The 23,017-nt window shown below is 37.5% G+C and overlaps 2 protein-coding genes across 8 annotated transcripts in view; one reads left to right on the forward strand and one right to left on the reverse strand.

Moving 5' to 3' along the window:
• The window catches only part of synj1 (synaptojanin 1), a 29,780-nt gene extending 14,436 nt beyond the window's left edge, over nt 1-15,344 (reverse strand). The window contains exons 1-23 of one of the 7 annotated variants that reach the window (XM_042007726.1): nt 15,206-15,344; nt 14,191-14,351; nt 13,784-13,870; nt 13,163-13,430; nt 12,550-12,775; nt 11,794-11,877; nt 11,337-11,414; nt 9,251-9,312; nt 7,892-7,988; nt 7,295-7,470; nt 6,336-6,417; nt 6,079-6,231; nt 4,708-4,873; nt 4,330-4,353; nt 3,645-3,836; nt 2,799-2,883; nt 2,289-2,429; nt 2,006-2,198; nt 1,760-1,918; nt 1,162-1,318; nt 799-925; nt 452-664; nt 276-354 (exon numbers count right to left, since the gene is read on the reverse strand). In XM_042007726.1, coding sequence (XP_041863660.1) covers nt 276-354; nt 452-664; nt 799-925; nt 1,162-1,318; nt 1,760-1,918; nt 2,006-2,198; nt 2,289-2,429; nt 2,799-2,883; nt 3,645-3,836; nt 4,330-4,353; nt 4,708-4,873; nt 6,079-6,231; nt 6,336-6,417; nt 7,295-7,470; nt 7,892-7,988; nt 9,251-9,312; nt 11,337-11,414; nt 11,794-11,877; nt 12,550-12,775; nt 13,163-13,430; nt 13,784-13,870; nt 14,191-14,314 — 2,973 coding nt within the window. In that variant the 5' untranslated portion in view covers nt 14,315-14,351; nt 15,206-15,344. Of the gene's footprint in view, nt 1-275; nt 355-451; nt 665-798; nt 926-1,161; nt 1,319-1,759; nt 1,919-2,005; nt 2,199-2,288; nt 2,430-2,798; nt 2,884-3,644; nt 3,837-4,329; nt 4,354-4,707; nt 4,874-6,078; nt 6,232-6,335; nt 6,418-7,294; nt 7,471-7,891; nt 7,989-9,250; nt 9,313-11,336; nt 11,415-11,793; nt 11,878-12,549; nt 12,776-13,162; nt 13,431-13,783; nt 13,871-14,190; nt 14,352-14,908; nt 15,043-15,205 lie in introns of those variants that run through there. The other 6 variants (XM_042007728.1, XM_042007727.1, XM_042007731.1 and 3 more) reach the window with 6 other exon arrangements.
• Nucleotides 15,345-15,602: 258 nt separating this feature from the next.
• slc46a3 (solute carrier family 46 member 3) lies at nt 15,603-21,522 on the forward strand. The gene is made up of 6 exons (XM_042008674.1): nt 15,603-15,702; nt 16,207-16,421; nt 17,018-17,900; nt 18,677-18,760; nt 19,026-19,182; nt 20,002-21,522. Exons 2-6 carry the CDS (start codon nt 16,227-16,229, stop codon nt 20,117-20,119), a joined length of 1,437 nt encoding a protein of 478 aa, XP_041864608.1. The 5' UTR covers nt 15,603-15,702; nt 16,207-16,226; the 3' UTR covers nt 20,120-21,522.
• Nucleotides 21,523-23,017: the final 1,495 nt, after the last annotated feature.

The raw sequence follows: 23,017 nt of genomic DNA on the forward strand, positions 1-23,017 counted from the left end.
ACAGGGTACTGTAATAACAGTAATAATATCTTTTATGACATTAACTCCAGCAGCAAGTTGATTGGTCCAAAAATCCTAATATTATATAAACCTTTTAAAAATAAGCTAAAACCAACCAAATCATGGTTCAGTTTAATTCAGAGGGAGATCAGCCCTTTTTGTTAGATCAAAATTTGGCTGTTGAAGCCCTCCCAAAAGTTGACAAAGTATCTGGTTAGTGTATTTCAGAATTGATTAAATGTGGGTAACAATTTAAATACTTAACAATGACTTACAGTGGATGCACTGAGAGAGAGAGCAGCCAAAGCAGAGTAACCTTCCAAGAAGGTCACCCACATCTTCTCCTCAACAAACCTAAATTAAAACAAAACACAAAAAAACTGTTAATGATGACTAACTGTGAGAAGGTGAAACAAGTCCATCTATGTCTGTGTTAGGCTGTAATGATGACCTGATGAGGATGACCTCGCCAAAATTAGCAAACTTATCCAGCAACTCATCAATAAGCTCATCACTGAAATAATCATCAGGCCCAGAAGAACAGAGTGACACCAGGATGGTCCCATCTGGAGGTCCCTGCAGGGCAATGACATCTTTGTAGACCTGGTGGCGTGCTTCTGGGTCAACCTCCAGGATGTCCACATCCATTATTGCCACCACAGGCCTAGAGGGAGACAGAGTATGTAAAGGGAGATGAGCATGATGAATGTGAAACATGATTTGACAAAATGCTTCAAACTACTTCTGGGATTTCACCACAGCTATGTGATCAGATGGTACCAACTCCATGTTCATTACCTGTGGTCTGAGGTCTTAAGTTCAGCCCTGCCATAATACTTCAAAGTACCAGGGCTCCAAACGAGCTCTGGATCATCCTCATTCTCTGTAGATGTAGAAGCTGCTCCTACAACTGTCATGTCCTCAGCTGTAAAACAAATACAAACTCAAACATGTAAGAAGCAGCCATAAAATTAGGTTTTTATGCCTACATGCATAACATACAGCAGCACAAACCAAAAACCTTTAAGCATATTTTTGCCAATATTATAGATATTTTTGTCAATACAATATTATCTTTCCCTTCCAAGGGGCCTTAGATAGAAGGAAAGAGGATATTTCTTTGTTACAGAGTGATTTGTCTGCAGGTGCTCTACATCTAACCTGTTTTGGTAAAGTTCCACTTTCTTCTCTTCCAAAGAATGCGGTCCGTCCAGGCTGGCGTGCGGCACTTTTCGCTGGTGTCATAATCTTCTGAGAAGAGGTCATACTTGTAGGTGGGGGCAAAATCCAAATTTCCTTCAATAAAACCTCGGAAGATCTGAGGAAGACATTGTAAGAAATTATTTTACTTATTTCAGCCAATGGATTTCCACAACTAAACAATATGTAGTTCTCTCTCTCTAGTATTATATTTGTTCAAATATGTCAATATATATCAGAATGTTGTATTAGATTTAAAAGAACTAAAAAGGGACAAAGTACCAACATGGCAATTGACTGCCAAAAAAAAAAAAAAAAAAAAAAAAAAAAAAAAAAAGCTGTAAGAAACATCCGAAACTGACTTTATTTGGGTGGTGAGGGGTGGTGCACTGCAACAGGTCTCTGAGCTGTACAGAATAAGGACTTAAAGTATCCATCTTTATGGTTATTTTTTTTATTAAACGTAGGGAAGCTCTTATTTTTCTGTTTTAGTGAGGAAGTGAAATGTGACGAACAGCAATAAATGCTGAGTAATATGCATGTGTACTGTAGGTTATACCATTCCAGCATTCTTCTGGTCAAGCAACTGGTCCCCAGCAGTCAAAGAGTCCCAGTTCTGCTGTTTGATGAGCTCTTTTACTTCCTCATTGGGCAAGTTGATTCGATAGTTAAAGTCTCCGCACCAGAACACATAATCATGCGAATAAAGCAGGCGACCCTGGAGGACAAGATGGATGTTGTTGAACGTGCAACTCGAGCAGCAACCGTGTCTGGTGTGTTGAAGCTAATTTGTCACAGTCATTACCATCGGGAAGCTGAGTCTGCGAGTAATCTCATTATAGTCGTCGTTCCTCTCCTTGACTTGTGATTGGCCAGCAGCAAAGTGGGAGCAGACAAAGCAGATGCTGGTAGTGTGGAACAGCAGACGGATTGCCACACCTCCTTTATTGCCCGTGGCCCCACCCATGCCGGTTTTTACTGTATCTACGGCTACATCCCTAAAACACACAGAATGGAAAGAACTAAAAATGAAGCCACAAAGTTATAATAATATATATATTTTTTATGAGGATCTGGAGGGTTCATACCTGATAAAGGGTGCGTGCTGTGGACGGATGAAAACAAATAGACAAACTCCCACCAGCTGCTCTGAAGCAAGCAGCACATACTTGTGGTCCCTTGAAATGTTTTTCTGCAGCTCAGCTGCCCAAAGTTTCTGGTTAGTTGTGCTGAGACAAGGACAGAAAATAACAGAAGAAACATTACAAGAAGCAACAGAGACAAAGCAAATTTCACACTATTATTATTACATGGTTTTAATTATTAGAAGTTATTAGAGGTTACTGATCAGACCTAAGCAATCCAGCTACTGAGATATAAAAGTGTTATGTAAAGAGCAGACTTAGGCCGAGCCTCCAAAACCATGGCTACTTTTAGTGAAAGTATGAAGGACACTTATGTAAATTTTGCACTGGTTTGACTGTAATCAATGCAATAAATTCATGTGGAGGAAAAATACCTGGTGTCCTACACTTGAAATATTTTACTTGATGAACTCTAAAAGTCAGTTTTCCTGCACTAGAATCTTGATCACATACCTGGCACTGACGATGTTTCCAGCATTCAGTTCAACCATTTCTTCAAAACCAATGGCAAAGATATCTATGGGGTTAGCTTTGCTGTCTGGATAAATAAAGGGCAAAAAAACAAAAGACACAATTATGTTCAGTGTGTAATCAAATGAGTTTAGAAAACGTAAATTAATGAAAGACATATTTTGTTAACCACGTGGGTTTGATTCCGTTTTAAACAATTAATTATGGGTTTGCATTACACTGTTGTAAAAATCAATTGTAGAGAACAAAACATAGACAGTACATTAAACAGATGACAAAGACTCAGTTGTAAAGTAATTCCAATAATAAGCGTTATCTTAACATTGCTTATAAACATTTTCAACTCCTGATAATTTTCCATTATTAATTGTATGGATGTTTTTTTAATAAAATGTAAGAATTCTCGTCTTGAATAATGAAAACCAGTAGCTATTTTGGATCTTAACCAGTAGTTGATAATTGTCTTCATAAAACCAACATCCTTGTAAATGATTCCTCTAGAATAATTTTTTTTAAATAAAATAATGTGTACTGATTAACGATTGAAAGGTGTTAATAATTATCTTTAGAACTGTTGGCACACTTATGTTCTAAGTAAAGATTTCCCATTTCTAGGTTTCATTTAAGACCAGATAATCATCCTCTGGTCTTGATATTATTTGTAGACATGACAGATGTGTTCATTTCTTTATCTACAAGTGAATAAGCAGAATTTAAATAAACAAAACAAAGAAAAAAAAGTATGCACCTTTTCAACCTGATAAATAAGAACAGTCTAGGAAAACATCATTTCTAAGGATGGCATACAACACATAAAAGGTAACGTACCCTGGAACTCAGGATGCCCGGCCTTCTTTGGAGCATCTAACAGCCAGTCGTTGAGTGTCTGGTTGCGAAAAGCAATGCTGCGAAACTGTTTACCCCCGTTGACATTCCAGGTGCCAACACACACCCGGATTTGCTTGGGCATTGTGTATTTATGGTAGTTCTGGCACATTCCAAGCAATACTCTAGGGGAAGCTGCACAGGGGAGAAGAATAGGATTAGATTGCAAAACATAGGAATGTGAATGTCTGAATGAAGGGTGTGAAGAAAATAAAACATAAAAGGGAAAAGATAATCAAAACTAACAAAAGCAGTGGGATAATATCCAAATACAACAAAGAAAGTCTACAACAATGAGGTATGGGGCATTCGAGGAAAAAAAATGTGACCACAAACTCTTGTTGAAATACTGAGAACACTCACAGTAGAAACTTTGGTAATGGCTCGGTACTGTTTGCATTTTTCCCATAAAAATGTTTATTAAATTCTAGCATAAAATTCAAAAAGTCCCATCTCATTTAATAATTGTTGCTGGAATCTAATGATAGAAAACAAACAGTGAATTAAACCATTACCAACACTTGGTTATAAATGATTAATGAATAGCGAGCACAAATGACAGGAGAACCTTATGACTGTGGAGGAAAAAGATATCTAACCACTGTTTGCAGTCTGTCAGTTACTATACCTGATTGTAAGACAGGCTCAGTGACTATGTTTGTGAAAGCAAGGGAAAGAAGGAAGAGAAGTGCAGGTTAACCATTACCATGATAGATAACGCTCACAGAACAGAAACAGAATATTTGTCTAATGAATATAGCGCTGACACATGGAGATATTCTTCCTAAATGACACTGAGCAGGTTAACCTTTTTATTGTGTTAAGTAGCTTCTGGCAAACATGAGTCTAAATGATAAATGTCAAAACTCAAGAAAATATTTAAACTATGTATCAAGCTGTAATAACCAACATGGACCAAAACATTCATTTATTTAGCATGTAATCAACTAAATCATTAAATGTTTTGTCAAATTTTACACCATTTTGCCTTGTTTTATACATTTACCATAAAGACTGGAGGTTGTGAGCAAGGCCCGAGCTTTGTCTGCCAAATCACTGTTCAGTGTGGAGCCCAGCCTCAAGATGTCTATAGCTTCCTGCTTAGAACTGTCAAAGAAGTTGTTCTGGATGGTCCGCGTCACAGAACGAGCTCCATCTTTTAGCTTTCCAGCCTACAATAAAGACAAAACACACACATTTTTTTTTTAAAGAAAAACTTTTAAAGTATTATGGTTGAAGTATTTTTTTTTTTTTACTTTTAAAAAAGCTCCCAGTGAAGGAATGGAAGAAAAGACATGAAGGAAAACTTCAAAGAGATTCAATCACTGCAGATTTCTGAACTCACAGTTTAGGATCACAATCGCTTGATAAGATGCAGCTTTAAAATTTCAGGGAATGATGCACATTCTGGTTTGATTTTCATGGCAAGAAGGTGAAAATTTAGACAGATTCCTCCATGTGACAGCTGATCATGTCTGAAAATCTAGATAATAATAATCAATACTATAAGAGATATCTAATCCCTCATTGCTTTTCCTTTTTGAAAACATATCTGCAGATCTGAAGTGAGATCTCCATGGAGCCTTCTAGACATCATGTGTGACAGGGATACCATGAGGGAAATAAAAATAATAATAATAATAAATAAAAAAAGATGCCACCTGTACCATTCTCCACCATTATCTTTTTCATTTGACCCACAGACATTGAAATTAGCAAGGAACCAGAAAAAGACCCACAATTCAAAAACAACGTTAACTATATAGTAAACTTACCACACAGGTAAAAACGTCCAGAGAACAGCCGAAAAAGACAGCACACAAGAATTAAGAAATAGAAGCACACAATTCTACACACAGGATCAACTGCTAACTGCACATGCAGCTGCTACTGTGTATTTCCATTTAAAAGTGTAATCAACTTATTTGATAAATACGTTTATACAGGTTACGGCTACAGCTTCTCATCAACAGCAGCAGCATCAATGCTATTTCTGTTTGCAGCTATATTTGTATTCTAATCTTTGACTTCTTATTGGGTTGTACCGAGGGTGATGCTATCGGAACTGATTAAGAGTAACATCTTATCTTAGCTCAGCTTGGCATCTTTAACATTTAATTGTTCATTAACACTGAATTATTCATTTAGCTACAAATACATAAATTGGAAAACACAAATTTAATACAATTACAGTACTACCCAATAAAACAGCAAGGCTTGATAAATTTAGCAACATTTTCATGAGCTTAGGCAGGAACAAGAATTGAGAATGTAGCCTTAATTCATGAGGAGGTAATGATTACTGTACATTACAATGGCTAGAAATATCTCAACCTAACACCGGGTTATTTCGGAGTATTTAGTTTCTAGTATTTACCTTGGCTTTGCCATCCAGGGCTCCTGTGCCGGCATAGATCTTACTAACAGAATCTCCATTAGCAGACCACATGGTCCTAAAAACCTCCTGGAACCTGGCCACCAGCTGCGGTTTCTCTGTCAAACCCATCTGTTCTAGCTGCTTGGGCAGCATCTAAGTTTAAAGAATGAAGAAGTTTCATTAAAAGAATAATCTGTGAAGTTTTCAGACTTTGGCTGAGGTAGACAACAGCTTTCTGCACACAGCTGGACTCCTACCTCAAGAGCAAAAAAGGCCTGAACACTGTTGGTTCTGTCCAAACAATCCAGGCAGTTGGTCCTTATGGTTCCTCCCTGAGTCCTGAAAAGACAAAGCAAGGTTTCATTTCCTCAGTTCCACTGACTCAAAGCTCATTTCAGTCCACTGTAAAAAAAAAAAAAAAAAAAAGTTTTAAAAGCCCAAAAGACTTGTTCAACAAAGCTAAAGTATCATAAGGAAACGTGTGCTAAAAACTAATTAGTTATGTAAAGTTAATGGTGTTAAAATTGATAAGTGATCTGTGAGTCTTTCCAGTTTGTGGTTAAAAGAAAAAAAATACTTGAAATACTTGGACACATGTAGTATAAAATCTGTTTAGGCTGTTGTGTATGCAAATTTTTTGGTACATATACATTCTCATAGATGATTATAGCTGGAAATGCTGCAAACAGGGTAGCACTACATAGAATTATGCTCCCTACAGAAAATTAAACAGCAAATTCAACGCTCCACCATAAAAATGACAAGATTTTCTGCAGAACAAGCGTGCTAAATTCACTGGGGCTTGATAATATGGAGGAATAAATTGTACAGGAGCAGGCACGGGAACAAAGCGTGGGCCACTGATGTTACATCATTTGAAGAACAAGAAGAGACTCCAGCTAAAAGAGTAGATGTTACACATGTGGCAATGCTGGCCACAACAGGAAGTCTTTTAGCTGACAAAGTCGTCCATCCTACAGCAGAGTCTCCTCCCTCTGAACTTTTCAAAAGATATCCTTGGGGTTACTAAACAGATAAAAATTATTACTGGACGTTGCAAATGTGATTTTAGTGAATCCTGAATTCTTAAGTGTAAAATCTAAATAATTAATGTTGTTAAACCTGCTATTGGAGATGGCTGGCAGTAATGAAGGGTGTAAGTGTGTCACATACATTATGCATACAGTCCATATGTATTGCATGTCATTTTTCTTACCTCACAATGCCAGTTTCCCCAGAGTAGTAGAAGAAGCCACACTCATCTATGAATTTGCTAAGGTGAGGTTTGAGGACACTGTGGAGTTTGTCTGCTTTGCCACCTTTCACATTTTGATGGTAGTCAAAATTAACCATTCTCACTGCGGATGAGTGCTCTGAAGCCTTCAGGTGACTCTGAGAGTGACAAAATAAATGAGGACATATTTGTTTACATTTTCTCAGAAATGTATGAAGATGCTGTACATGCAGCTTGTGTCTCCTGCAAAATGGTCTGTATTTAAAAGTTAAAATCCTGAATTCTAGTGGAAAATTTTATAATAATTTGCCAAGATGCATTTCATCAGCTCAGCTAACAGGTGCTTATTTTGTCAGCTTTGAGAACCTGATGAACAAAAACCCTGGTAATTGACTGTTTGGCAAGAAAATGGAGTTTGTCTTGGGCCACAACATCCACACACTTATTTTACTATAATTATTTTTCAACATGTAGAATAAAACAATCTGTTCTGACACACTCTTTCCAGCCATGTCTTGTTAAACAAATTACATACATACTTGACCATATACATCAGTTTACAGGACATGTAATTCTCACCTGAAATGCCTTGCTGAGCATGTGTTCCCCTTCCTTACTTCCAAGGAGGTTGATGATCACCTGCTTTCCATACAACCTCCGAAGTGCAGTAAAATGTCTGGAAAACACATCAACTCACATCATAAACACTGCAATGGTAATAATTAGAATTTACAGTTATCACTTGGTTATAGATAAGAAAGTACATGAGTACTGAAGTGGCACTTTACAGCATAGAGACAGGCAGGTATGAGCATAAAATGTGATGCATTTATGACACGGTATAATTGCTGGACTTGTATCATCTAAAAAATGGCAGATATACTGAAGTGAAAAGCTAGCCAGACTGCAACAGATGATTCATCAGAACTACTAGTACCACTGCCAACTATTTAGCAAGGAAATATTACTAATTTGTTATGAAGAGCAGAGGGTTTGTAAGAAATCCATTACAATTACTTGAGAGTAATCATCTATCATGTAAAGAACCACAGCTGTCTTCATACTTTCTCAGCAAAAGGTTGTTTTGAACTAAATGAACAGCACTTAAGAAACTGTCTGATTGAGGTTGGCTGCTATGGGTTGATAAGGATGGAGCCAGTACTGTATAGGAGTGGCACTGTGGTTAGAGGGACCATCCTTACTCTAAAAGGCCTGAGTTTGGGCCCCAGATATAATACATCTGGCTTAAATGTCTGACAGCTGCTGCTTTGATCGTGCATCTGTGATACATTTGTAGAGAGAAAGAAAAAGAAAGATCAATCAAACCTCAAAAAAGATCCAAATGAATTTGCCTGCAAATATCAAATTTAAAGTACAGCTTCTCTGATTTGGGGATTTAAAAAAAAAAACAGGATTGTGCCCTTGAATAAAATGGAATCAGGGGAAAAACATTTTGGTAAACTTGCTTTTTTTTTATTAAGTCCAGCATGTAAAACACAGAAAATTCCACTGCTTCCTGGACTCCTTTATGTGTTTCCAGTTAAAATGTGTAATTCGAAATTCTCCACTTAGCTGCAGCATGATTATTTTCAACTTTAATAGTATGTTTTTATTGTTTAGTGTGGGTTTATATAAAAACATGAATGTGCAAGTATACACACAATTCAAAAGTCCATTTCCAAAATAAATGAGCAAAAAGCCAAGGGGAAAAGTAACCGACAGTTATGACAAATTGAATGGAAAATTAACCAAGGTCTATCAATGTGTTCTTCATTTTCTCAGCAATAAAACACCTCTTTCACAAAGGCGGAGAGATCTTCTCAGCAGGGACAAGAGCTGTTCAGGAGTGATAATCTGTTGAAGGCCAGATAAAGCAGCTGGAAACTGCTACACTCATACAAACTTGCTCACAAAAGCTACAAAGAACATTTTATTTACCTTTCAAAAGCTGGCGCATTGGCCTCAAATCCTCTTGAGAGTTTGACACGGTGAGATCCGACCTGTAGAGACACAAGCCGCAATGTCCTTCTTTGGTAAAGATAAAACAAGAAAAATAAAAGTGCAGATGAGGCAAACAGCCAGGAAACCGAACAACAGAATGTGAATGTAGGATAGAAATGGAAGACAGCAGTGAAGAGAGAGAATAAATTGGGGATATAGCAACTCAGCGGTAGTACGGGCAAAATTGTTCACACACAAAGAGCATCAGACAATTTTTTCTGCCATCTCTCCAAAACCTTTTCCCCAAAAGATTGCAGCTTTTAGTTCCCTCACCAATTCTATTACTCGATCATAAGCAATACTAGAGAATCTGAAGCAAGCATAAGCACATATGACTACACCTACACAGATTTAGCCAGAAACTAACACTTCAGTTGTTCTAAGGAAATCAGCTCGCTCTGTATCTACTTGTTCTTTTGCTGTTCCTCACATATCTGCCCATGTACAAACGTTTCTGTTTTCACTTCCTGTCAAATATCTATTTGTCCTGTCTGTATTAGCCTATACAAACAAACAAATAAATAAATAAATTCCATGACCCTATTCTGTTACAAATCCTTGTTTAGGTCACCAGCAACATGTATTCTGGATCCAATCCAGACATTCATTATTAAGACTGCATTTTCTCTCTGAATGTTGTGGACATCTACGTAGAGCTCTTTGATTTTCAAGCCCTCCCTTAAGACTTTTTCCTTTTTTTCCCACTGCGAACTAATCTTTCTTCCAAGCTTTGTATCTACCAGCTTAGTTTGTTTGCATAAACTGAATCTACATCTGGCTGAGTCAGTAAGCCTACCTGTCCTAAACCCTGCTGCTGTCATTTGTCACTCCTTTCTTTCTCTTCTGTTATGCAGGTATAGTCTATACATATTTAATAACTTCCTGAGATGGTATCTGAAACTACTCAGGTTGCAGCTGTACACCTAAGACAAAACCTCCTGACATGTTATGACCAGTTAGACCTGCAGTTTATTCTCTTGAATCATCTGTCTAACATGCAGTATACTGACAAGACTGTACTAATAGAACCAATTATTGTCCAAAAACTATTTAATGGTAAAAATGCATCACATTACAGGCTTTGCCCTTGTCTTATGAAAAAAAGAAGAAAACCTTGGCATATAAATTAGATATCACATTTCAGTTATTCAGGGAATTTCTCAAAACTTATATTTCAGCAAAAATAGCATTTATTTACATTACATTTCTAATAGTTTTAACAACAACACACACACAAAAAAAAATCTTTTTCAAAACATCAATAAAATTATGAATAGTTTGCCCTCAGCCATGACATTGGATTGACAGGCATCAGCCCCATCACTTTAACGATATACATCATTCCCAAGAAATTTTTTTAAATACCTGAAAAGAAAAAGAAAAACCATCTACTCTTGGATCAAAGTGGAATAACAGATCCTGTTGAAAGATTATTAAAGGGTAAGGGGAGGACAGCCTACAAGCCAAATGTTGTTGAGAGCTAAAACGGTGCTTTTAAAGCAGGAGGACTACAGATCTGTCTGAAAACAACCCCAAGCCCACAACCCTGTGTTGTGACCAAACCAAAGAACTCATGACTGAATAGGTGCCTAATAATGGTTTTGGCCTCATTCAGGTCTGTTGCAGATTGAACAGCTCAGGTTAGTGTACCATCAACACCTATCCAGTTCCTTTGGGAATACCGATGGACTAAATCGAGGGAATTGGTTAGGGGCTGTTTTCAGATCAAGCTCTCACCTGACCAAAGAAGTCTGGGAGCTGAGGAAAACAGAAAAAAGCCCTTTACCAAAACACTATTACTATTATTAATTTCCCCCACTTTTAATCTAATTTATCAGTCTGTGCAATGTCAGGACATTGGCAGAGAGAGAGAGAGAGAGAGGGAGGGGGGGCATTGCACCCTTGACCTTGACCTTTGGCACTGCACAGAGGAACACCTATCTGCAGTATGAAAGCACCAGCAAAGCCCTCAACCACTTTCACCCTTCTAGAAAAGAAAGGTCTAAAATAAAAGAGGTTATACCAGGTGGGGGTTCTCATCCAGTCCATTAGGGTGACGATTCTTATTAAGGTGTATCAAAACACCCTTAATAAACTTTTTCTAAACACAGCAATAAAATGTGTTAAAAGTGGAATCAAGATATTCACAATGACAAAGAGGATTTTCTGTCTTTCACACTGCCCTTACATATTAAAAGAAAAGCCAAATACATTGGGTTTTAGTTTGATTTTAGCCATTCAGTATTTACGTGTGCATGGTCCCATCACATGATACACAGCTTCATCTGCAGCATTTCTCGAGAAACGGTCAGGACTTCTGCTCAAACATCAGGAATGTTTTATGACTTTTATATACTGTGTATTAACAAACATGTATCTGGGATACCCATTTGCTGCATCAGGTCTTAATTACTTAATACAGATTAACCTCACTTCACAGTTCAATGCATGCAGTAAGGGATTGATTAAGCTTTTATTACCTGGATTCCAGGCTGTTCCCAAAAAAGAGGGATGGACCCCCGGATTTGTATGAAGGATGAGACTTTATCATCCAGGAAAATAACCTGTTCAAATGAAATTGAAATCTTGTTAAGTTTATTCATACCCTGGAAGACACAGATACACCTCTAAAAAATATTAAAATATAATTTAAGAGATTATTACTCTGAATAAGTAAGGGGAGCAGAACTTTAAAAATCATGCATCTTTATGACACAAATGCAACGTAGGGTAATTTCTTTAGTGTAGTAGACCACAGTCAACACCAACATGTCTGTAGCAGGAAGTAAATGTAAAATCATAAAAGAGGTTCTCGGTCAGAAGTGGACAGGCTGCATTTTACGGTGCTCATGAGCATGACCAAATATGTCAACACCACAAGGGCTGGTCAAACTAAATAGCACATCTGACAAACAAAAACAAACAAAAGAACAAACAAACAAAAAAAAAACATAAAAAAAAACAAACCCCGCCATTACATCTGAAGCTTGTAAATGTTCAGCTTCTTTGACATTTTGCATCAGCAAGGTTGTTGTTGAATGAACCTTTATTCTAATTTTACAGATGTCAAAGTGCTGCAGTTGCACTAAATTGCAATACAATGTAATATAATACATCATAATTCACAGAATCTAACCCAATACCTGAATTATACTGACTTTTAATGATAAGCTAATTCAAAGGATATCTTTCAAACAGAAAGAGAGCTCCAAAATACCTTAAGATATGTGACTCACCTGTTCAGTCTCCACAAAATTAGCCACCTGTCCATCATCATTTGTTCCTCGGACATTGAATCGCGTGCCTGCTCGCTCTGAGCTGAGGCGGGAGAAGATGCAGGCCTTGGCCTGTTTGTGTCCTGCGTAGATAGTTCTAATTTCCACACCACCACACATCAGTCTCAGCAGCCAGTCATCACAGTTAACACCATAATGCTTAAGGTGCAAGTGCAGAGATTGGTTCCTGTTGATCATAAAGATAGAGAGAGTGGTAAATATGCTAAATTTTTGGCAAGACTGGAAGATTATGGGGATATGGTCATGTTTATAGACACACTTGAAGCCAAATGCATGCTCACTAGTGTTCTGGGCCACTAGGTAGCCCTAGAACAGGAGTGGCCAACGTCGGTCCTCGAGAGCCACAATCCTGCAGGTTATACATGCATCCCTGTCCTGCACACCTGACTTAAACTAATGAGTCATTGTGCAGATCCTTATAGGCTGTTGGATCCATTTAATTTGAGTCAGGTGTGTTGGTGCAGGGATGCATGGAAAACATGCAGGATTGTGGCTCTGGAGAACCGAGGTTGGCCACCCCTGCCCTAGAACAATGAGAACTTCATGTACCTACCAAAAGAAGCGGTTATCTGTAGTATCTTCCAGAATTCTACGATGTGCATTGAGACTCAAGTCCATGCTGATACCAGTGGAAGACCAGGCAAAGTAGAAGTGTCCTGAGTTTAGGACCTTCCGCACCTCAGCAATGCGGTCCTCATCTCCTGGATCATTCTTCAGTGATATAAAGTCTGTCTGTGTGACCCTGAATACTTCTGAATCTTGCACTTTGCCCACAGAGCTGCATCCTGTCACAACCACGAGACTGTGGAGCATGAAGTCACCTGCAAATTTTACATAAAAGATAAATGTGGAACAAGTACATTGGCACATTAACAACAAAAAAACCCAAAATCGTTAAGCATGCAAAAGGCATGACAGGAAATGGTTTAATGAACTGTGGTGGTGCTCCCCAATTGGATTTAACAAGCTAGCTTAATCTTCGCCATCTAGAAAAGTGAGTTTTAATCTTTTTTGCAGCTTTTCCTTGTTGTGATAACAAGAGCCTTCAAGGTCATGTGGAGGACAGGAGAAAGCTGCTTATGACTAAGCAGTACCAGAGCCACAAACCTGAAGAACTCCACAGTTACAATCAAACTAAGGTCAAAACCTGAACCATTTTTTTCTGTTTTCTTACCCAGGTTTAGGCGAAGGACACCAAGAATCCCATAGGCATCAACAATCTTGGTATATGTATTTTTAATGGCCTCCTTCTCTGCTGCCGCTGGATAACAAATAAAAGTACACAGAAGTAAAATATTGTTAGAAATGTGGTAAAGCACAGATTCACACCCATAGTTAGACAATCAAGATTACACTTTTGAAAGTGCACATCCAGCAGCAACAAGTGATTCATTCTCAACTAACTCTGCTACTACTGTAAGACAGAAAAACGTTAAAAGTTATATATCAACAGCACAGAATCACATTAATAGTTAGTCAAGACTGAATTTCTTTTAGTCACACATCTTTTAACTGTCCTACACTGTAGTTTGAAGATGAGCTAAATCTCTTATGACAGTGCAATAAAACAAGCTGCCTTACACAAAACAGCAACAGCTCCTGATTCAAACATGAGGCATTCCTCTCTGGTCCTTGTTTCAACTATGACACTGTAAGGTGGTGGATCGAGCTTGTGGTAAATGCGATATCCTTTGCTGAAGGCCATGACTGATCCAAGATGAAAAAAAAACCTATGTTATGACCTGGAAATCAAACACAATGAATGACAATGAACATTAATGACACACATAACAGCAATAACTTGATGGCAACCACTGTGTCAGATCCTCCGCCTAGTGTTGATGGAGGGTAACGATAAGTCCGATCCCTTGCACTGTAAATTAGCTAAATGTAAAAACTGTATTTGAATGCAATACGAAATGAAAAATTGTGCTTTTTTTAATCAAACCAATTAATTACAAATTAAGTAAATCTATCACATATTTAAGCAATACGTTGCATGATTGGGCACAGGAAGGTTTATATTGCGAAATCCCCAACATAGCTATGAAGACACGAACCACAGATATGACAAAATATCCTGTATTTAAACTAAATATCGCAAGTATAAGGATGGCAGCGATCGAGAAAGTAGATTTATAGTTTAGGGCCGGAGAAGCAACATAACATCCATCCTTAATCTAACAGTCACGACTTCAAAATACAAATGCAGAGGGCAAAGCTAACGCTAACCCGCAAGCTAGGTCAAATGCTATATTTTATTTGAGGTCAGATCAGCAAACAGAGCAAGACCACTAACATTATAAGGCGAAAGCAGCTTTCTGTTCTTCGTGTACCTAACGCTAGCTGAGAGCGTTAGCCAAGTTAGCTAGATTAAATCACAGGAACAACTAAGATTCACTAGCTAACATTTTTTTCATGGTACTTTCTGTACGTCCGGAATGATTAACAATAAGTAACTAATGCACACATTCAGGTAAAATCGCTATATAAAATGTACAAGCTTGTAAATAAATGTGGATTTGGCCTTTATCTCACAACTGTCGGATTTAATAAAAATTAAAGTGAGAACGAAAGACTATGCATCCCGTCTTACCGTCTCCCCCACCGGGTTGTTACTTCGCTGTCACAACAAAATTCTTCCCGGTGTTTAGCAAAATGGTACATTCCGACGCAATGCACGACTACCTCACGTTACCGTAATACTTCGTTTACAGTAGGAAACTATTATATAAGTTTGAATGTAAAGTGCGGAAATTAATTTGATTGTAAACTAAATACAGTAGATGGTGTTTCGGGGGATTTCACATACATTTACCAACAATAATAAACTACCCAACATGTCCCACAAAGAAAGTCGCAAAATGTTCTCGACCACTTTTACATATGATTGACAGTTGCTCTTATCGAATAACCGTATCCCTTGAAAACCGCTGTCCATTCATAAATGACTAGAGGCGGAACCAATGGCTTTCGTAACCGGTACACTTGTGTATAAAACAGATGTCCAAACCCTCGGCGTAAACATAACCCGTGAAGGTATATTTTCCTTTTAAATAAAGCAGATTATGATCCAAGGGCTTCATTAAACAAGTAAGTGTGTATTATTATTGTCTTGCCAACATCTGCTGAATAGGATAAAGACGAATCTATTGGAGTTCTAGTCGGTTGTGTATTAAGCATGTTATTGACCCGAAGTCGCTGAACCTGCAGCATCTAATACTGTATTCACTGGAACTCAACTATCACTTGATTAATACTGAATTGTGTCAGGTTTCTAGATAATGTATGATTGATAATGTGTCTTCAATGATCTAAAAAATTATATATATATATAAAACAAACAAATATATCCTTCCACTTAGGCGCATTCTTTTTACTTGAATCGGGTATGTAGTATTAAAGTTAAGGGTGGACATGATTTGTTTTTTTCACTTAAAGCAACATTTTGACCCATCTTGACTGAGCTGTCACTGAGCACAAATGGTTTTCTGTTTGTCCTAACATATCAAACTTAATATCTATTCAGTCATGTGCTTTGAACCTGTTATCTATGTTCATGTTCTTCTGAATATATTCTCTTCATTTGTTTTTCAGGGAAATTTTCAGTCCTCAACATGAAGGGCCTTTACCTTGTCGAGCCTGTTGTGGCCCTGTATGCTTTTAGCAGTTTTCTCATCTATCCACTTGTGCAGCAGTATGTGTACCGGAGGCTTTGGCAGCAGCTGACAAACACCACCTATCCCATCTCTAGCAACACATCCAGATGTGTAGCAACTAACAGCAGCAGCAACCACACAAACATTCATGAGGTTTGTTATTATTAATGACTTGATGTAAGAGGACTTTTTTTCATGTTACTCACTGCCAAAAGAGTGCTTTCAACTGACATCATTAGGATGAGCTGCTTTTTATTTAACCATTGACTAGCAAGCTACAAAGAAAAGTTTAAGTTACTGAGAGGAAAGCAAGAAATGTTGCTGAACTTGAATCATGCTGTAGCAGTGATGTAAAAGTGTTAATTGTAAATAATCTATCTTAACATAGTTATCAAGTTCACATTTACAGTACCAGTGCATACCATATCAGATGAAGGAGAAGAAGAAATATTTTTCTGTAATGATTAGGAACATTTTTTTCTACAGAATTATGTATTTATAGTATTACAGAATACAATAGGGAAGTGAAAAACACTCAGACTAGAAAATCCTGTTTTTAGATAAAGCCAGTCACACCTGCACCTCTTCCACTGTAGAAGAACTGTTTGTTCCTTTTGGTCTTGAACAAGAAAACCTCACAGGAATCAGATCCTCACAGTTCTATTGATCTTTTGTTGCTATCAACTGCAAGTAAAGATTGTGTGAGTTTTAGACTAAACCACAAAGTCTCTCTCTGTTTGCATTTCCAGGAAGTTCAGAGGCAAGCATCTCTTTTTTCCCTTTACTCAGAGCTCCTCTCCACAATCCCATCTTTGATTGTCACTCTCATGCTGGTGGCCTATAGCGACCAGGGTGGACGCAAGATCACCATCGTTATGCCTTTGATCGGCGCCTTGATCTACTCCTCAACCTTCCTGACTGTGTCCTACTTTGAACTCAACATTTACTTGCTCATCTGTTCCTCATTTCTCAGCTCTCTGTTTGGTGGCCTAGGCACATTTTTGGGGGGCTGCTTTGCCTACATAGCAGACTTGTCCAAGAATGAGCATCAGAAGACTTTACGGATGGCTGGAGTGGACATGATGATTGGTCTGTTGTCTGGAGTTGGTGCAATATCAACAGGCTATTTTCTGAGAGCTGCAGGGTTTAACTGGCCATTCTTTACCTCTGCATTGTGCTTGTGTCTGACCCTATTATATTCAATTTTCATCCTGGAAGAGACGGTGAAGAAGGCTCCCACAGATGGAGACACACTAAATGGGTCTCCCCAGTGCCCTGCAATAAAACAAGTGATCTCTGGAATCTATCAGGTTTTTGCTGGGACCAGTTGCAGGTGTAGAACTGTTTTAACCCTCCTAATGATCATCTTTACCAGCTTCTCCTTTGCATATATAGGAGGCATCTCCTTGGTGACACTGTATGAGCTCAATGAGCCACTGTGCTGGAGTGAGATTTTGATCGGCTATGGCTCAGCACTGTCTACCACAGTGTTTCTTATCAGTTTTGTGGGGGTATCGGCGTTCACATACTGTGGCGTTCCACAACTGGTCATTGTTATGCTGGGGATTCTGTCTGTCATGTCTGGCATGATCCTGCTGGCATTTGCAAAGACCACTGCACTGATGTTTATAGGTAAGATCAAAAACAAACAAACAAAATAAAACACTATTATGCTGCTCATAGCAATAATGTTCACTTTTGATTGACTGTGTAATGCAAAAATATCATTCTTGTCTGGACTTGTCAATTAACAAAATCTTAATTCCAAGTAAAAAATGTAAAGCAAAGTTTATCTAAAGCTGATGTCAGACTTTTGCTTAGCTAACATAAAAAAAAGCATTGACTTTACAAAACCTCCACTTGATTCAATGTAGACCAGTGTGTTGCCACACATAAGTTTTAGGTCAGTTTTTAAATTTAGTTTGATTTTTCTTCAGTACTACATGGATCTTTTAGTGTTCACGATGAAAAAGGGAACAGATTAAAGCATCAGAACTTGTTAGTGTTTACTGAAGCTTCCTGGGTAGAAGTAGGTGTTAAAAGACACATTATATGAAAAAGTACATACACAATGTGAAACCACAATTCTCCCATAAATTCGTTTTAGGCTAGTTTCACTTGTTACTGATTAACTTTAAGTTTATCTGTCTTTACAATATGTAGAAAAACTACCAGGTTTACAGCATCTTTTATTATAATACTGCCTTATAAGCTTTAATTAAAATTGACAATACATCTTTATGATATCTTATCACCACTTTGTTTATTTTAGTGATTATTACTGCCAGCAACTTAGAAACATTAAATTGCTCCGATCATGTTGCATGTATTTAAAAATAATAATAGCTGCTGTACTGTACAAAGCATTATATCTATTTTTTTAATTCAGTGCTGTGTCATAATTACAGTGAGAGTGCCAATGCTTCTGTCGATCATGCCTTTCCCTGTTCTGCGCTCCATGATGTCAAAGATCATCTCAAAGTCTGAGCAGGGTGAGTGGGTTTAGGAGCCATAGAACCATGTCTGTGTTTGTAGAGTCGGAGTCCACCCAAGTTTGTCCTGTTCAAGAAGCTTCAGCTTGCTCTTTAACCCCCCCCCCCCCTCCTCCAAAAAAAAAACAAAAAAACAACCCCTTGTCTCTGTTTGCTTAGGCAAAAGGTTTTCTAAAAATGAAACTGTTTGATTTTATGCATCACCTGTTTTCAGTCAGCCTAAAATGATTTTTTCCCCTCTCCACTGGTTGTGTTTGTTTTGCAGGAGCCCTGTTTGCCTGTCTTTCCTTTTTGGAGAGTTTAACTAACAACGTGTCATCTGCAGTCTTCAACAGTATTTATGCTGCTACAGTAGCATGGTACCCCGGCTTTGTATTCCTTTTGTCTGCAGGACTCTGTGCCATTCCTTTATCTGTCCTTGGGTAAGTTAATTTCAGCAGTGTTTTAATAAAGCAAAGTGCAAAGTACAAATATCAATGTATTTTTAATGAAAGCATCCTATATTAAATATCCAGACTAATTTCCTGTGAATCTCCCATGTGTTATTTGATAGGATTAAATAATAAAAACCAATTTGCTGCCATTTAATACACTCAAAATGGGTCATCTAGCACATGTTGCTGAAAAACAGAGTTTCTACCTAAAGTTACTCGTTCAGTCAATAAAAACGACAGCAGATTATGTTCAGGATTCAATTGTGGAGTCACGCTCTGTAGATGGAATTGGATTACAAACAACTTGTTTTCTGTTTAGTCATGTTTTGCTTGACTACTGCAGAAAGGAGAAATGCATCACGTCTCAGAAAGAAGTAATACTCTGTTCCTCATTTCTTATCCAACTTCCCTCACCAAACTACTTCTATTTTCATGTCGTCATTAAAACCGAACATTTATTGATCTTCTGTAAACTTAATCATCTTCTTTTACACCAACTTCAGAATAAACATTTTTTTAGTTACATTAAATAGGCAAAGTGATGCTTCTTAGTCAGTCAGGGAGGTGTAGCGTGAAACAAAACCCCTTCAGTCAATGCACCTCTGTCACATGTCCTGTTATTTTCATTACACAGTGGTCAGTTATGGAATAACAAAGTCACTGGTTCAGTGACCTCAGTCACCTATAAGCTGTTGTTTCAGCAGGTCATGCACAGTGGTGTCCAAAGATTTTTGTTACTTTAAGACAGCACAAGTTAATTGTGCTCTTAGAAATTAAGTTGTTATCTTGTGTTTTTTCAAATTTCAGCGTGGTGGCTTTGATTGGATCGGATGTCACCAGTGAGGCCAAAAGGCCAGAGACTTTCTTCACAGAGGAAGAGATCCATGTCGAGGATGAGGATGACAACAGTCCTCTTCTTAGCTGAGGCACGTGGACCATCAAAACCACACAAGCACCTTGCTCGTTCATTTACTTTTACTTTTCAAGTGCTCAAATTTCACTAACTGACAATGCAGATTACAATTACGCCGCTTTTTTTTTTCTCCCCTTCCTGATGTTTGCTTGTGATTTTGGCAAATCGGTACTGAAGCAGAGTTCTCAAGTTCCTTTTTCCTCTTCTTTTTTTTTTAATTTACAGGACATTTGTTGGATTTATTTAATATAAAGATAATATTACAAATATGACAAACATTTTAGTGAAGGGAAACAAAATGACATACATCTACAGTATGTGCAAAATTATAAGGGATTTCAGTTTATTAAAATGTTATTCAGCTATTTAACATGTTTAAGAAAGAAAAAGAAACTTTTATCTTTCTCAGGGGAATATATATTTGCACATTTATGGGGGATATATTGCTTTTATTACTCGGAGCACCGGGGCACTGAAAGATAAAGAGTCCCCGACCCTGCTCACTATTTTGTGGTAGTTACGCCACCATAAATGAGTTATTTGGTATGTGTCACACCTTTTAGGTTTTTTTAAATGTTTGACTTTACACTGTCAGTCCAGTTTTTTGACCCTTTGTACCTTAAATAAGTAATATGGCTCATTAGCACATATGAACACATCTCTTAAATTGCATCCTCCCTCATTACACAATTTGAGAATAAAAAAAAATAAATAGGTCAAAGGCAATAAGATTTTAGCTTATGTGGTCTGGACACTTACATTCTTAATAATTGCACATTCTGTGTAATCAGTCTTCATTCTGAATAGTGTAAGAGTTCACATAGTTTATACCTCAAAATGCCCTGACTGAGAGATTTAAAGGTTTTAATGTATTTTGTCTCTTTTGTATTGTCACATGATTTTCATTTAAGATATGTGTGTTGTTAATATGTGAATAGCTGTATCTGTTTGTCTTTCTGGTTTTGTGTGATGTTTATGTGTGATTGTATGAACTATGTTAAGCAACCAAATAGGTGAAGCAAGGTAACCACATTAGGGAAGGCAAAATTGTAAAAGGAAGCAGATGAAAAGTTTCTATTTACAACTCATATGTTTGAGGTTGTTTTTAACTTGGGTGTTTGAAATGTAAGAAATAATATAGAAGGAAATGTTAAAAATATTGGATAGAAAGGGCATATAATTTAGCATTACTTTGTGAAACACCATCACATTACATTTTGGTCCAAATAACTTCCTAATAATTGCTGATGCCACTAGTGATGGATGTGCACAATATGTTTCAGTTAAGAATTAAGAAAGATTTTTTTTTCATTTTTATGAAGGAAGACCCTCAATTAATGGAAAGTGGTCACTCATTAAAATGAACTGAGAACCAAAGTATGAGTCCATTGTGCAGACTTGCTAGGTATGACAAACAAAACTGAAAGCAAGAACATTACTAATATCAAAGTATTTCTTTCAGTTATAAAAGCTTATTTGTTAACTTTGCATTAGGGCATAACATGCATGGAACCAGACCATAACTGGTTGTTAGTGATTGAGTTCTCAATCAAAATGGGTTTGATGTCCTGGAACCAGTGAGTGAAGGAAGTGAAACAAATGTCTCCCTACCACACACAACCCCCTCAGCAGCATAATGCCATATTTACATGTGCATTTACAAACAAATTGTGTTTCTGAAAACACACCTTAATAAAACAAGGACACGACAGAGTTGTATTTTGTCTCTTTTCCTCTCAGATCAATAGAGCAATAGAACCCACTTTAGAGCTTTAGCTGGTATTCTCTTGTCTGCTTGTGTTTCAGTTGCAGATTTTGTATATAGCTGGCTGTAACGAGTCACTTTATTATTCTTTGACTGGTGGGATGTTTATCTACCATTCTCTGACTCAGGGCTTTGAGAATTGTAATGATTTTACACATTTCTTCCAGGACACCTGGATCTCAGGGGAATGTGTCTTCAAAATAGACCCTTGCATAATATCTGTGTTGTGATTTACAGAATCAGAATTCCCATCACAGTATTTCATGTTTATGAGGGGAGTTTTGTGCATAAGTTACAAATTCTGAGCTATATTTCATTACACTGAAGTAATCCTGCTTTGCTCAGGAAATGCTCTTGCTATAAACCATTTTTTTCCGAGTTTGTTCAAATAGATGCAGATGTCTGAAGCTCGACTCTTTCGAGTAGCAATAGTGGCGTTGTCTTCTTTTTATACTAGCCACTAGGTGTCACTCTTGTTCCAGGCTTACAGGAAACACCAGCATGCAGAAGACTTCAGTCATTCCTCATGTCCTGTATATAGGGCTGTGCAACTCTTCTCTTAAATTTTGTAAATATGTTTCTAATTTATTCCAAACTTCTTACTGAGGCATCCAGTATGCTTAGTACTTTTGTTTACAGAAATCTCTGTGCAGAGTTTCCAAATGATTCACTGTCATTGTGAGCACAAACATACACATGATCCTATTTTTCTTGCATTTTCACTGACTCTTTGAAAAAGAAAGATTCAGACGCAGCATAAGCGTGAAAATTTTGTGTGTCTTATGGATGATAAATGGACATCAGAAGTCCTTGTAGACATGCCAGCAGATTGCATGGCTACTCATTTACTGCACCAGTGGAGTTGTATAGAAACAAAGTTGTGTGCAATCACAAAAGATGAATGATACAGTGGATATGTAATGCAATTTCTTAACATGAATCTTCACTGAATATGCCACCTAAAATCAGATTAGACTTTCACATGATGCATCACAAGGTATTTGGCTTTGAAACAGACACGTTTATATTTGTGTTGCAACTGTGTTGGGAAATATGAATGAAAGATGGAAAACCTGCGTGAGAGCAGGGAGACTGGCTGTGAAAATGGTTTTTAAAAAGTAGCCAAAAAAAAAAAGAAGGAAAGA

Source organism: Melanotaenia boesemani, chromosome 15, assembly GCF_017639745.1.
Source record: "Melanotaenia boesemani isolate fMelBoe1 chromosome 15, fMelBoe1.pri, whole genome shotgun sequence".
NCBI lineage: Eukaryota > Metazoa > Chordata > Actinopteri > Atheriniformes > Melanotaeniidae > Melanotaenia > Melanotaenia boesemani.